Source organism: Nansenia antarctica, assembly GCF_963989245.1.
Source record: "Nansenia antarctica genome assembly, chromosome: 1".
Lineage (NCBI taxonomy): Eukaryota > Metazoa > Chordata > Actinopteri > Argentiniformes > Microstomatidae > Nansenia > Nansenia antarctica.
In genome coordinates this window covers 93,307,050-93,322,483 of record NC_137674.1, presented here as the reverse complement: position 1 = coordinate 93,322,483, position 15,434 = coordinate 93,307,050, and the positions used below count along the sequence as shown (strand labels likewise).

The following is a 15,434-nucleotide window of genomic DNA, read 5'->3' as shown; positions in this document are numbered from 1 at the left end:
ACAATGTACCGCAATCAAAACCTCTTTACCTCTTTACCACAGTGTTTTATTTACTGACTATTTTGGCAGACACGTTTCAGCACCTCTTCTGGTTTTAGATCCTGGGTAAGGCGGATATGTTCTTGGTTCATTGGCAATGCATGCCATATGAGATGCCATTGTGTATATATTGAATATAACATAACAGCTGTGAGGTATCATGTGATCTTGATGAGTCTGTAAACATTACAAAGTGTCTTATTACCAAATCATCAACAAATTAACAGAGACTGATATTGTTGAACAAATACTGATATTGTTACAGAAAGGACACCATTGACACAGATGTCTATAGAATACTATCTTTGGTGTGTTTAGAGATTTGATTAACATAACATTAGATTCTAATCAAATTAAATGTGTGTATGTTATATAAATAACTTTAATGGCTTTTTATTTTAATAAAGACTTTTTAATTTAATAAAGACATTCAGAAATATTTCATTTACATAATACGTGCAGAATCACATAGCAAGCAGACTCTCCCTGAATTGCATAGAAATACTCTCTGGTTCCTGTAAACCTCTGAAGAATGTCCCTGACCTGAATTGCATTACTATCATATAAAATCTGCCAACAATTAAAAGCTTTTTCTTCGGTAATACAGAGCCAGCAAATCTCTTACACTAGTTTTGACTTCATGTATTACTGAGACATAAAAACCTTATTAGGCACTTATATTGCACATGTTCACCCTTGCATAATACACAAAACCCTGCCTCTGGAACTATAATAAAGGTCTATGGTCCTGTATACTACAGTATTTCCTTAGGGTCTTTTCCTCAGTCCTTCCTCTTCTCCCTGGTCCCAGGATCCTCTTCTTTCTGGTCCCAGAATTCTCCCTGTTATCTCAGATGTGGCTGGTGTCAGCTGATAAGTATAATGTCATCATCTTTTGGAGTCCTGTAACAAAACAATCAAAAACGTTATGCTCATTCCAGTGAAAAGGAGCAGTCAACATGCAAAGAAAAGATGAGCGTATTAGCTTGTGCAGACAGAACTGCAATGGTATGTAATATCAGTTCTGCAAACGTTTTCTTTAACCCGGTCACTAGTGGACAGCTATTTTCTTGAATATGCATGGGTTTTGATGGCATATTTGCACATCAGCCACCACCATGGGTACTAGTGCATCATCCTATACACTGCAACCTAGTGGCAAGCCATTCTATGCATTTTTTCCCCCCTCCAAACCAAGATGGCTGACGGCCAGTCAGAAATGCCAAGTTGCTCCGGAATATCCTCCCAATTCTTCTATTCTAGGAGAACCTTGCAGGTAGATTTTTTTTTAGAACATCATGTAACATCTAAGGAGTCATGTCATTGTTACATTTTCATTGTTACAAGTATTGATTTTAGATTGGGAGGAAATTCTGATTAATCATCTGTCCACTAAATTGGACATCATGCATCACTGGCTGCTGGGGGACCTCCAGGAAAGTGGAGGGGGCCCAGATAGTGACTGGCCAGACAGTGACTGTGTGTGGGGTTCAGAGCTGTGCTTAAGCCTCCATCCCCAGTGGACCTCCAGGAGGTCCTGGTCTGGGGGGGGGTCCTAATCTGGGGTGGGGGGGGGGGGGTCCTAGTCTGGGATGGTTCTAGTCAGGGGGGGATCCTAGTCTGGGGGGGGGTCCTGTGTTATATTTGTAGTTTTAACATCATTTTATATCATTGTATTCATTGGTTTGTTAAATACACACAGTATTACTATGTTATTACTTATTATTAATACCGTATCTCTAAAGTTGAAAAACAAAACGCATGTTGTCCACTCAAGTGGACATGTTGAAATCTCTTTTAAAAATATATATATATATATATAATTCAAAAGTTTTTTTAAGTTCAAATCTTGTTTTTCATGCCCTAAAAGCAATAAAAACACAGGAAAAAAATCCTGAGGGTGTCATAATTCATGCATGAAAGGGTTACAATTTTCACCTAGACGTTAAATGTTCTCAAAGCTAAAGAATGCTTCAAACTCACAATGATGTTGTTATTATCAATAATGTTCTCAGGTGGATTATTTTATTGTGGGATCAAAGTTCCTAGTTTGGTGACCTGCCTCTCTCAGCGTCACCTCAAATACACCTTCAAAATAGTTGGCACAGAAAATACCTTGTCAGCTCCCACTGTCCATATCACACTGATGGAGGAATTCAATGAGAAATTACATAACACTTTTAGTGACGCTTACTGTGCTAAATATGTTAGTTGCAACACATTCTGTATTTAGTATTTACATATATTAGGACAAATAATCCAACAGTGACAGTACAAAGAATCCAACAGTGAAAATGGTTTCACAACAAGACAGATACATTCACTGAAGGAAAAGGAATAATGCTAATTGGACATATCAAATTGCATCTAATCAGGTATTATCTAACTGTTGTTAATATCCTCATCACATGTGTGAGTGAGTGCACTCTAAAAGCATAGAGAGAGAAATGCAAACAATAAATGTAGCTTTGACAGAGCAGAAATTAGGCAAACGGCTTGGCAATGATTGTATTAGCAAAATCAGTGAAACTTGACCAGAGCTGCTAAATGTCCAGTATGAGATTAAGCCACTTCACCCCCTTCACCTCCAGCCACTCAGCCAGCCAATTCTAACTCGTCACTAAGACCCATGAGACAATTCTATCTTGATTTTTTTTACAAAACATTGCATTATTGTAGGGCATTCCTTGCATTTAGTGAAGGATGTGGGAGTGCTAATAGGCAATATAGAGGATGAGGAACAAAAGTAACACAATTTTAAACCTACATACTGTACTGAAGTCAAATGCATCTAGCTCAAGTGTCGTCATTAGGAGGATTTGTGACAGGGCTTACATAATTATGTAATCACTCTTCACTGAAAAATACATTATCAATGGCATTTGCAGATTTTAAAAGTGGTTAAAAGCTCAATGTAAACATATTTTAGCCCCACACTGGCAGAGAGAATTCAACTTTGCTACAAGTCAACAGGAGGAGATACTTGCATGAAACCTTTTTTTATCATAGCAAACAATGAACCCCTTTCAGTTATGGAGTTCTGCCATGCAACAGTGAAAACAAAACACGGTAAAGCAGCATTCAGTCACTCTGCTGCATGCACCTGGAACAAACTCCCTGAAGAAATCAAACAGGGCCAACCCCTATACATATTTAAAACTAAGGTAAAAATATTTATGTTCTGCAGCAGTTATGGTTAAATACTAACACTCTATCTATGCCTTTTATCCATTAATTATTATCTTTGTTATTATCGTTTTACTACTTATACCTGCAGCAGTTATGAGTTGTATGATCCATAGTCCAAGCGCTATAAATTCGCTGCAAATATAGGCTAAATGTGTCATTTTACACTGTGATCTCACACACCATATCGGCCAGGATAGCGATTGAATACAGATGCAGTATCAAACATGTCATTTTACACTGCGATCTCACACACTGTATCGCGCAAGATAGCGGCTAAACACAGACACAGTACCTGCAATCTTGCACGCCATATTGGGAAATTTGAATGCAGTTGCAGTAATAACACTTTTAGCTATATCTTTTTATTCATTATCTTATTATATTGTTAAATGCTTATCTATTTATTTTCTATATACAGTATGTATCTATTCTTGCTTGCTTTCTCTTACTATCCTTCTTTTGTATTTTTTAATGCTATATGTAAAGCACTTGTTGTATGAAATGCTATACAAATAAATGTATGCTGCACTAATTTCTTTATCATTTAGTTTTCCTACTACACGCATGATTCCCTCTAAACCAACATATGGAATTGGTAAATATAAACCTGTTATGTCAGATAAAAAATACTGATTCTGATTAAATAAAGATCTATATACGTATATAGAGAATCTATAATTGCACAAGGGGTTCACATACTTTCAAGCAGCACAGTATGCACACTCACTGAGCACCATACTAATACTGGGTAGGGCCTCCATTTGCTCTCAAAACAGCCTCAATTCTTCATGGCATTGATTCCACAAGGTGTTGGAAACATTACTTTGATATTCTGGTCCATGTTGACATGATGATTGCATCATGCAATTCCTGCAGATTGTTCAGGTGCACATTCAAACTGTGACACAAACGGTGTTCTATTGGATGAAGAACACTGAACTCATTGTTCAGTCATGTTCATGAAACCAGTTTGAGACGGCTTTTGCTTTGTGACATAATCAACATTATCATGCTGGAAGTAGCCATTAGAAGATGGGTACATTGTGGCTATGAAGGGATTCACATGGTCAGCAACAACACTCAAATAGGCTGTTGCATTGAAGTGACGATTGATGGGTATTAACTGGGCCAAAGTGTGCCAAGAAAACATACCCCACACTATTAGACCCCCTCCACCAGCTTGGACTGTTCACAAGTGTAGAGGTGTTCCTAATAAAGTGTATATACACGTATATATATATATAGTCTTTATATATACAGACACACATGCACACACAACTCTAAAGGAAAATCGAGTGCACAGGATCCAGGTACAAATGGGAGATGATACTGTTTGCAAGGGAATAAGTCACTCTCTACTCTAAAAAAAAAAAAAAAAAACATCAAACACACACCATACTGCATATCAATCTGACAGAACGGTCAGGGAGACCTTGAATTGGCCATCATTTGTTGGCCGATCCAAATGAAAAGCTAGTGTTGGTTTCAATCAGCACCAGTGGATCACATGGAGTATATACTGGAGAGTGAGTGGGAGGCATACAGAAGAATCCTACTGGTTCCTTTGACTCAGTCTCAAAGCTCGCCATGAGGTTGTTTATCTCGGCCCGCTGTAGCTAAAGGGGAAGCCTCTTCCCAGTGCAAACCCTCCGTTCCTCTGTAATCAGCACATCGCTGGGTGTGTCCACATTTTTCCCACCACTAATTTCATTTCTCAGGCCACAGAGGGCTAGGCTTAACCTCAGTGCGGGGGGAACTCCACTCTGCTTTACTCTGCCACCAATGAAAGCGACTGGCTCATAGAAATGGAACTGGTAGAACTGACGTGATGTAGATATCTTAAATGCCACATGATATTCATATTGGTCCAGCAATGCAGTGACACAATAGAGTTTCACATTGTTGCAAAGTGGGGAAGTAAGACATGCACATAGAGGTCAGAGAGATGGACAAATCAAGCAAAACATGACACCCTTCAAGACAACCAGGGTGTTACAGTAAAATAACCAGATTTGTCTCAAACTGAGCTCCACTATCACCTTACAAAGCTTTGTTTTCTTAATCTATATAGAGTGTGACATTACGTAACATCATCATACCGCCTGCAGCAGCACAGTCCTGAGTAGCCGGTCTCTGAATCTGTCTCGCTGGTCTCCTCACAGGGAGGGAAATCCTTCTGTTCTCTCAGGAACTTCTGCAGGTCTGTCATTGGGAAGCCATTCTTCTGGTAGTTCTGTCAGCACAGTAAAGAACCATTCAAAAACATAGCAACATGAGACACCCTAAACACCTGTTCACAAAGAACATAAAGGCAACAATGCCATACTGGCCAAACAGCCAGGACACATTGGATCTCACATGCAGTATGCATTCAACTGTGGGAACTAACTAACTAAGTTCATGTCACAGCATATTGTATTTAGGATTCAAATCCCACATTACACAAAATGTATACAATATGTCTTCCATACTCTGTTAATGAACTGGTTGGTCTACACTCCATAACCGTATGAATCTCCACTGTCTCACATGATTTTTGAGGTGATAACTGTGTGATCTGGGTAATTTACCTAAATCACAAAAACCTGAAATCATGAGATAAATCATGAGACCTGAAGACTTGTATTTGATCCCTGGGCTAATGCAGAGGCTATTGCTCAGTGAGTTAACACAGTCTTGTGGTGAGCAGGACCAACCCAATCTGTCTCTTTGGACACCTACACAGATGGCAGTACCTTGATGGTCTCGTAGGCATCTGTGATGATGGCAATGAAGAGCGACAGCACCATGTAGATGAATAAGGAGATAAAAGAGTAGAGGTAGACGCGGCTGAACACCCACACCAGTGTGTTCTTGTCCTTCAGCTGGGCGAAGGTGCTGAACATGTCATCGCCGTTGACCAGAGAGAACAAACACTCAGCCACGCGGCTCAGGCCCTCAAACTGGGAAGAGAGAGGGAGAGAAACATGGGGATTGAAAGGGAGAGGGAGAAAGAGATCACAAGAGATTAAGATTGATAGATAGTATCTAAAGCACACAACACAACCCACATACGCCCAGAACACACATCCTGGATGAGCGTCACAGACCCTCTTGCTTTTCAGTTCAGCGCCCAGGTTAGAGCCACACAGCCCACTTGCAGCGGCACGTCATCTAGAGATTCTGAGTCTCGCCATTTTTTTCCACATGATGAGCATGTGAGAAATGATCTGTTGATATGTCATATTGACATCATACCAGCAACATCAGGTGCAGGGCAGTATTTTTCCAGTGATCTCTCTCTCTCTCGCTCTGAAGGAGGGTAAACAGAAACCATGTGACTGCTTTCTGCTTATACCTGCTTCACTTTTCGGACCGCTCATCAATGATGGATGACAGCAGAGACTGAACCTAGAACATCTATTAAATGTTATTAGGGAACAAGCCTATGCAGTGGGCAAAGCCCTATTGTAACTGTTAGTTATTCAGCTCTCTTCCATGAAAAATTAACATAACTCCCACAAATATTGGTAACCTTTTTTAGATTTTTGGCAGGCACGTAGAGGACCACAGTCCACACCCTCACAACAACTTTGATGCCAAAATTCCAGCAGGTGGCATTATAGCAACACGTTGAATTTTTCAAATTCGAGAGGCCGTAACTTTTGAACCAAGAGACACCAAATCAACACTGACAGATCTACCTCCTCAAGACTAACAAGAACGCTGGTAAAACTGAAAAGACATGTCCCAATAGATTTTCCGCTATTTCGAATTCTGTGAAAAAACAAAAGAAAACTTAATATAGCGTAAGTCCAATCGACATAACACAAGGTACATAAGAAGTATGTACCAGTCCTTAACAAGTTTGAGAACAAAAAGTTCCCACATCAAAAAATGACCACGCTATATGGAAATTAATCAGCACTATAATTAACAAAATATGCAAATGAGGCTATTTTGGCCATATTTGTGCAAATATGCAAAACTTGGTTAGCAAGTCAAGACAGTAGTATGATATAGTTATGTTCCAACATGATCAGATGAAAAATATACCTAATACATGACACTAAATATTCTGCATTTCCAGCCATTTTTAAATATCAAAAACGCCTTCTGCTGTTTTCATGACAAATAGCCATGACTGGTAACTTGTTTTGCTTTTTGCCAGGCACAGAGAGGACCCCCAGGCCACAGCCTCACAACAATTCCCAACGCCAAAATCCCAGAAGGGTTCATTATAGCAACACATTGATTTTTTCCAACTTTGAGAGGCCATAACTTTTCAACCATTTGTCCAAATCAACACTGACAGATTCAGCTCCTCAAGATGAACAAAGGGACTGAAAATATGTATTTTTTTATTAAAATGAGATGTATTAATAAATGAATATGTACCATAAATTATGACATGCAAATAGGGCTTTGTCAGTCATTGTTAATCTAATCAATCTCAAAGTTGGACAGTGCCATGACAGATGTTTAGCAAATTTGAGGTTAACCCTTAATTTCCACTTGCGGCTATATTTAAAAAGTATATATATATATATATTTATTTATTTTTACAATTGAGCGCACGCTTCTAAGCTAAATATAAATGAACTTTAGAACTAAATGAAATGAAACATTATATTATTGATGGCCATTTTCAACGGCAAACTCAATGTAGAAAGACACGGTGGATTTGTGGGATGGAAGCTCTGTAACATCCTTTGTTTATATCTCATGGTAAACACTGACAGGACGTGATGGTTACCACACTGTATACTGTATGTTGTGGCCCTCTTCCAATAGACAGTATCAACAGCACAGCAAAAGACATGCTGAAGTCAACCTGTAATGTTTCATCAGCTTCAATGTGACCATGTCCTTTACAGTGCTCAGCTGGGGAGATCTAATGTAGATATAGGATCTAATATAGATATAGGATCTAATATTGGCGTTGTGATTTCTATCTTAGATTCTTTTTTTACACATACAGTAGAGGTGCCAATGTAGGGTTGACAATGTGTGACGGGTGTGTTGACAGTTAAACTGTGCCTGCGTGATTCTCCAGATACGGCCCATACATCATGCAAATCTGAATCTTTGGTACACTAATCTAAATAGTTTATTATTCATACCTGTTTTGGAGACTCCCTTACAGATGATTCATTATATTGATGCTAAGATTGTTAAGAAACAATGCATTACATTAAGTACATGTCTGAATGAATGAATGATCTTTATTGTCATTGTAACAGGTACAACGAAATGTAAATGCAAGCTTAACAATCAAACACAGTCCTAGATAATAAAAAACAAGAATGAGACATAAACAGACATAAATAGGAGGGATATAAATAGGGGGATAAGTGATCGGTAGGAATCTGAGAATGTATCTATTATGTAAACGTATATGCTTACACTATTATGGCCTATTCACAGGGGGGTATATAGACAGGGGGGAGTTAGCATGTAACTGTGTACTTTTTTATAAACATGTAAACGTATGAACTAGTAACTTATATACAGTATATGAAAACCTAACATAAGAATGTAAACATATTGCAGGGTTATAGAACATTGCACTATTCACTATACACTACTATGGTTATTGCACAGTAGTTTCTCATATTGCACAGGGGGGGGGGGGTTACAGAGGGGATTTTTGTTTAGTTTGGCTTAGATCTTAGCCGAGGTTAGTGCACTTATAGCCCCGGGGAAGAAACTGAACTTTAGTCTGTTAGTCCGGGTGGGCATGATACTGAAGCGCCTGCCTGAGCGCCAGCCGTATGAATAGTTTGTTGCCAGGGTGGTGTGGGTCCTTGAGGATCAACTGTCTGACATCCTGAATAATAACCATTACATCCTCAGGAGATTCATCTTCAGCTACCTTAGATGTAAAACATAGTAATTGCCTAAACTGAAGTGGAATTTTAAATGAAGTACTCTATTTTAGCTATCACTGTTTAAACTCTGTAGTCTGTCTCCATCATGGGCCCTTGTTTAGGACTCCAATGTTTCGGGACTTCCGTAAATAATTTATCTTACAGGATGAGGCTAGCTAAACAGACTTACATACTTTCTTGCTAGTATTTATGCTTTTGGGCATAGTGGATAGCTTATTACTGGATCAACACGCACTGGACAATGGTGTAGTAACAGCAACATGCATAAACACTGCCACCTTGGGGCTATAAACGGTTAGTGCCGAAACAAAGTCAGTCAATACCTTTTCATGGTAGGGCCCGAGTACGATCCAGCCACAGAAGGTGTAGCCCAGGTAGATCATCCCTGCGCAACAGCAGAAGCGCAGCACCTTGGGTAAGGCAGCCTTCATGGTCAGGATTAGCACCTGGAACACAGATACACACACACAGACACAGACACACAGACACAGACACAGACACAGACACACACACACACACACACAGACACAGACACATACACATACACATACACATACACATACACATACACATACACATACACGTACACACAAACACACGTACACACGTACACACAGTTCAAGCTGTTGATCAACAAAATGTTGTATAGTGAAGGAATCCTGTAAAAGGATATTTGTTTCTCTTTCTTTCATCTACTTGAACTGTGGGGGTTACAATGGTTTGTGAAACATTATTGTGTGTATACTTTTAATGTGATTTCAATGCCTGTGTTTGTAGTGGTGTGTCGCTCACAGGGATAAGTTCTCATTGTGGAATAATGGGGGAACGTACTGAAACACCACACGATGTGAAATCTCCTTAAGAAAACTTACGTTGTACTTCTGAAAGTAGCCCAGGTACCTTATCACCCCCATCCACACCATCAATGTAGATGTCCCCAGGAAAATACTGCATACGTCATAGCTGGTGAGACTCTACGAGAGAGAGAGAGAGAGAGAGAGAGAGAGAGAGAGAGAGAGAGTTCATTTATCCTTATGTCAATTTGAGGTAAATGCTTAACATGGAGGTTGTAAAAGCCCAACTCCGAAGTCACACTCAGGTTCAAGTAAATAGTCCTTACAATCTCTACATTCAACCATCTTGCTCCAAAGTCCACAGGCCATTGATTTGTGTCTAGGCAACAGGGAGTTTTATTTCTCAACCTCTTCCTGTGTGTATTTATTTCTCAACCTTTCCCAAACAAAGTTATCAGTCATAAATATAGAGACAGTGAGACACAGATTTATACTACATGTCCTAATCTAATGCAATAAAAAGTGTTTGAGCCCTACATATTTTGTTGTAGCTTAAGTCATTCTTGCAGCTAGCATTGCATTCTCAATGTAAATATCAGCTAGCATTGCATTGGTAATATAAATACTGTATATACTATATATGACCAAATACATACATCCTGTGTCCAAAATAACATGTTGTAAGAAGGTAAATGTCTACTACATAAATGTTACATAACATGTTGTAAGAAGGTAAATGTCTACTAACTGTACTGTATGTGTCTAAGCAAGATTCCTAAAAAGAATTTGAGGATCCAACTGGAACTTACCTTTGCTTGTATTTCCATCTTCAATATGGATCCCACTATGGCCATGGCATCACTAATAATGACCAAAACATACCAGCCATTTAAGAACTCGTTCTGGTCATCCTCGCACACTTTGCGATTATAGTTCTCATGGAAGAACCTGGAGAATCTCTGTAATAAAGGTTATAGGCCTATAATTAAAGGGATAACATGGCAAGTGAAAGATCAAGATTCTATGATTAGCTCTGCAAGATAGGCCATCTTATTATGTTGTTACTAAACTGGGAGCATGTCACAAGTATACAACAAACGGTGTGTCAGCAAAGCCCAGAGAATCATCAAAGATCCCAGCCACCCCAAACACAGTCTGTTTGAACCGATGCCGTCCAAAAGGTGTAGCCTCTTCTGGAGTCTCAAGGCCAAAACACAGAGGCTAACCAACAGCTACTTCCCCCAGGCGATCAGGCTCATGAACAAGTCTACTGTAGACAATTGACTATCATCCACAAGCATATCCCATGCCTACAGACTATCTAAGCTTAAGCTCACAGTCACTTTACTACTGTCACTTATGTCCTGTACTATTGACACTTTTTATTGAACTATGCCTACTGCCTTGTTGTATACAAATAGATACTGCTAATTGTAAATAATCTTATTTGTCACTTATGTCCTGTACTATTGTCTTGTGCTGAAATGTCAGGAATTGAAGCCTAATAATTTTACTCTCTTAAGGCCAATGCACACTGCGTGCAATTTTGTCGCACGACAACATTCGATTCTCAGCCTGCCTGGTCCGACTTCGGTGGTGTGAATTGAGAATCGAATGTTGTCGTGCGACAATATCGCATCGCACGCCGTGTGCATTGTCTCATTCAAAACAATGGAATCGAATTCGCGGTGCGACAAAATCGCACGCTGTGTGCATTGGCCTTTACACTTGTGTAATGTGATGTAACAAAAGACTTGAAACTTGAAGTAGGCCTGAATAAGTCCATAACACTTCTGATCATATGCGTAATGGATTCCAGGGTAGTTGGCACATTATAATATCTATATCTATATCTATATCTATATCTATATATATATATATATATATATATATTAACAGTTTTCTTGGGGGACATTTCTGAGACTCACATGCTCAGAGAGACAGACTCACCTGCAGTAACCTCACAGCCAGAACAATGGAGCGAGTGCACAGCACTGCCGAGGTTAAACAGACCAGAATGACAAAGCCATCGAATATCAGAAGGTAGTGTGTGTTCTTCTGAGCTGAAACAGAAAAACCCACATGTGTATGACACATAACCGCTATCCCATTTCTGATAACCAGTGGTGTACTTTGAGGCTACATCTTAATAAGGTGAACAGTGGTGGCCAAGTCTTCAGTGTTGTTTGTTTAAAGTAGAAACACAACCTTACCAGTCCCTGAGATCTTCCAGTTTTTGCACTCACTGCTCAGCGTGTCAATGTCGAGAAAGATTTTCACTTTTCCGCTGTGACAGTGGTTGTCAAATATAATCTTTGCAGACAAAGGGGGAAGTGAAAGCACATTACAAAGCAGTTTTGTCAACTGTTCAAAGCCACACTCTGTGGGGAATGGGTATGATGATGGGGTAACATGTTTATATGAAACAATCAACGTTACCGTGACAAAGAAGGCATAACAATCGGGTAACTCATGTGTGCGCACTGTTTGGAGGTTAATGCCTTTAAGTTGGAAAGTTATCTTGATGTCCACAAGCCTGGATGCAAAACAAGCCAATATACTGTATCACTGAGACATCAAACCTCAATGATCAGGTGTCTTAGTCAAACTCAACTGTCAAACACACATACCTATAAAAGTCCAGATCAAAAAAAGATGAATTATCTGTTTTCCATTGGCTGGCAGTCTTTGGGTCATGCGTCTCACAAACTGCAAAAAGAATTAAAAGATTACAAACCAAATTGAGCTTCAATGTATATGCTCTGTAGTGTTTCTTTTCATACAATGTATACTTTAACAACAGGAAAGAGAGACGGTAATGTAAAAGGTTTAAAATATATACAAGATTAAAATATTGAAGTAACAATGTAAAGTAAACTACACAATAAAAGACACAATAGAAAAGGACAAACAGTGACTGACAGTGCTTATTTTTGACCAATCTGTGACAGCATAAGTTTATAAGTCCACTGACCGGTTTCCAACTGAGCATCAATATCGTAGGCCTCATCGGAGGGCTCCAAGCTGCCTGTCTTGTAGTACTCCTTACAGATGAGCAAGGGCAGCAGTTTCCCATCCTCCTCAGCGTAACTGATTGGCCCTACAGACAGACGTCCCAACTGTCCGTACTACAGGGAACACAAGCCTCCAAGTCAGCACTCACACTTAGCATGTTATTTACTTCACACATTACCCCAACACAATGCTCATATACAATTATTCTTGAATTGAATGATGCAATGCAAACAAAAATGTCATAGTACAGTAAAACTCATGAGACAATGATACATGGTTCTGCTGTACTGTGCATTGCAATCATGACTTGACATGCCATGTTTATAACGCAGAGTGCTTGTTAAGAGCAGCTAGAACTGTCATAAAAAACAGGACATATTAGGAAACAAATGATAAGCGAGGGGGAGCGAGAGAGGACAGAGGAAGAGAGAGAGGGGGGGAAGAGGGAGGAATACTTGCCTGATCAAGCACATAAAACAGACTGTCATAGACATCTTGTTGGGCGTAAACGGCCACACTGTAGTCATCCTCATCGACCCCACTATAGTCCTTCAGAAACAGGTTTTTAAAGGCCATGGCATTCTCCTCCTTATAGGAAACCACAAGCTGGTTGTTCAGCCCAAACAGGATAAGCTTTGTAGGAGAAGAGAGAAAAATGTGTAGTGCAGTTAAGTATCATCTACCATGTTGAATAGTCCAGAGGGGATTTATCTTGAACAGTAGAACCATAGTTTCCCTTTCAGTATAATTCTACTGATCAGATATCCATAAAACAATCAGAATACAATTAGTTATGTCAGTTAATAATTCTAGGCTGTATTTTCTTCACTTACCCTTGAACATCCATAGGCTATTCAACCAGGGAATATAATAATCTAAACCTGCCTCAACGTCACAATAATATGGATACATTCTCAATTGAATATAGAGGAGTTTCTATTACGGAAAACACACATCATGGCGCACGCCATATCATCGAAGGGTGCCTGGTTCGATTCCAGCCGTCAACATATCCTGCATGTCATCCCTCTTCTCCCTCACCCATCCTTCCTGTCAATCTCTACTGTCTCTATCCCAATAAAGCAGAAATTCCCTAAAAACATGTTTTTAGAAAAAAGAAAAAAAAAAGAGAAAAAGCATTGTGTTCAGCTTATAAACTGTGATATAAATACCCATACCTGTGTTGTGATCATGATGATTTTCAGAATCTGCACTCCCAATTTCCAAGGTAATTGTCGTCGGGCCCTGTATTTCTCACAAGGGCTCATGAAGTAATATTTCAGGTCATCCCTAAGGATCTCTTCTTTGATTCTGTCTTGTGTCATTGTGGAGCTAAAACAAAGTTGATGATAACACAGGACAGGGGGGTATTCCATCAACGTCGCTAAAGAAAACAAATCTAGGCTCATTTCCATAAGTCTTGCGAGACTTCTAAAAAGAAAACCAGGCTTATTTTGATAAATCTCACGAGATTTATCAAAATAAGCCTAGATTTTTCTTTAGCAATGTTGATGGAATACCCCCCATGTGAAGGAACAACTTCAACTCAAATTAACGATTTTGACATCCTCAACTGCAGTGAAAAAACGCATTTTCAATCACATTACCTTTTTGACTACACTTAATACAGCACACAAAAAGGTGTTTTTGCTGACAAGTTCTTCAACTGTGCTTTTTCCCATCTAAAAGGGGGAAAATAGGCCATTAGCATTCCTAGTTGCATTGAAAGACAGATGGCCTACTGAGAATAAAACATTTCACTCAGTTTTGAGAAATGCATATTTCTCTCACAGGATATTTCCATAAAGCTCACAAAATAGGTTTCCTGAAGCACTCCCTGTACAGAACACTGAGTGCATTCATGTGGGAGAAGTCCAAGGTTGACTCAAAGCACTAAAAATAGTTGCGTTGACTGCAGGCTTTTTGTATACCTAGTGTGTTTTTTGTTGGATAAAACGGTATTAATTCCATTAATTTATTTTGATTGTTATACGGTAGGCCTATGCGACAACTGTACCTCTGATCTTGAAGAAATTACTATACATTTTAAAGACCATTTCATGTTATGTCTTATTCAGTTCTGACAACTATTAGAAATTAAAGCGTTTCTACATTTGACCCAACGTAAAACAAGAGATTATAATCCAAGAAAGTTAGAGGTCATCGCAAGCTATGATCATGAAGCATAACATATAAAGGCCAAATGGTTTCATAACTGTTTATAAGACGTGTCAAACACAACATAATAGTCATGTTTAACATGAATACAACTTCGTAGACTATTCAATAAAACAACACTTACCAAACTGACTCGCCTCCGTCGAGATATCGTGCTAACAATTCCATTTAAATAATCAAAGCAATCATGCTTCTGGTCTTATCTGTTTATTTATCTGGACAACATGGCAGAAGTTAAATTGTAGCAAATGAGTGTTCCAATGGCTTGACTCTCACAGCCGGACAACGCAGGCGTCAGCTAACCAATCACGGAGTAGGACTCACTTACTGCAATGCAATTCAGTGTTAA

The 15,434-nt window shown here is 39.2% G+C and overlaps 2 protein-coding genes across 3 annotated transcripts in view; one reads left to right on the top strand and one right to left on the bottom strand.

Moving 5' to 3' along the window:
• The window catches only part of rpf1 (ribosome production factor 1 homolog), a 288,578-nt gene that overhangs the window by 135,754 nt on the left and 137,390 nt on the right, over positions 1 to 15,434 (top strand). The window lies entirely within an intron of this gene.
• mcoln2 (mucolipin TRP cation channel 2) lies at positions 439 to 15,343 on the bottom strand. Of its 2 annotated transcripts, XM_080544058.1 has the most exons (15): positions 15,210 to 15,343; positions 14,515 to 14,589; positions 14,086 to 14,239; positions 13,367 to 13,540; positions 12,867 to 13,020; positions 12,523 to 12,601; positions 12,332 to 12,428; positions 12,106 to 12,205; positions 11,843 to 11,955; positions 10,702 to 10,851; positions 9,971 to 10,072; positions 9,422 to 9,544; positions 5,964 to 6,170; positions 5,328 to 5,461; positions 439 to 942 (listed from the first exon to the last, which is right to left on the bottom strand). In XM_080544058.1, exons 3-15 carry the CDS (start codon positions 14,230 to 14,232, stop codon positions 906 to 908), a joined length of 1,617 nt encoding a protein of 538 aa, XP_080400184.1. In that variant the 5' UTR covers positions 14,233 to 14,239; positions 14,515 to 14,589; positions 15,210 to 15,343; the 3' UTR covers positions 439 to 905. The 2 variants fall into 2 exon arrangements, with proteins under 2 accessions (XP_080400184.1, XP_080400183.1); XM_080544057.1 differs by lacking the exon at positions 14,515 to 14,589 and having other exon boundaries at positions 15,210 to 15,340.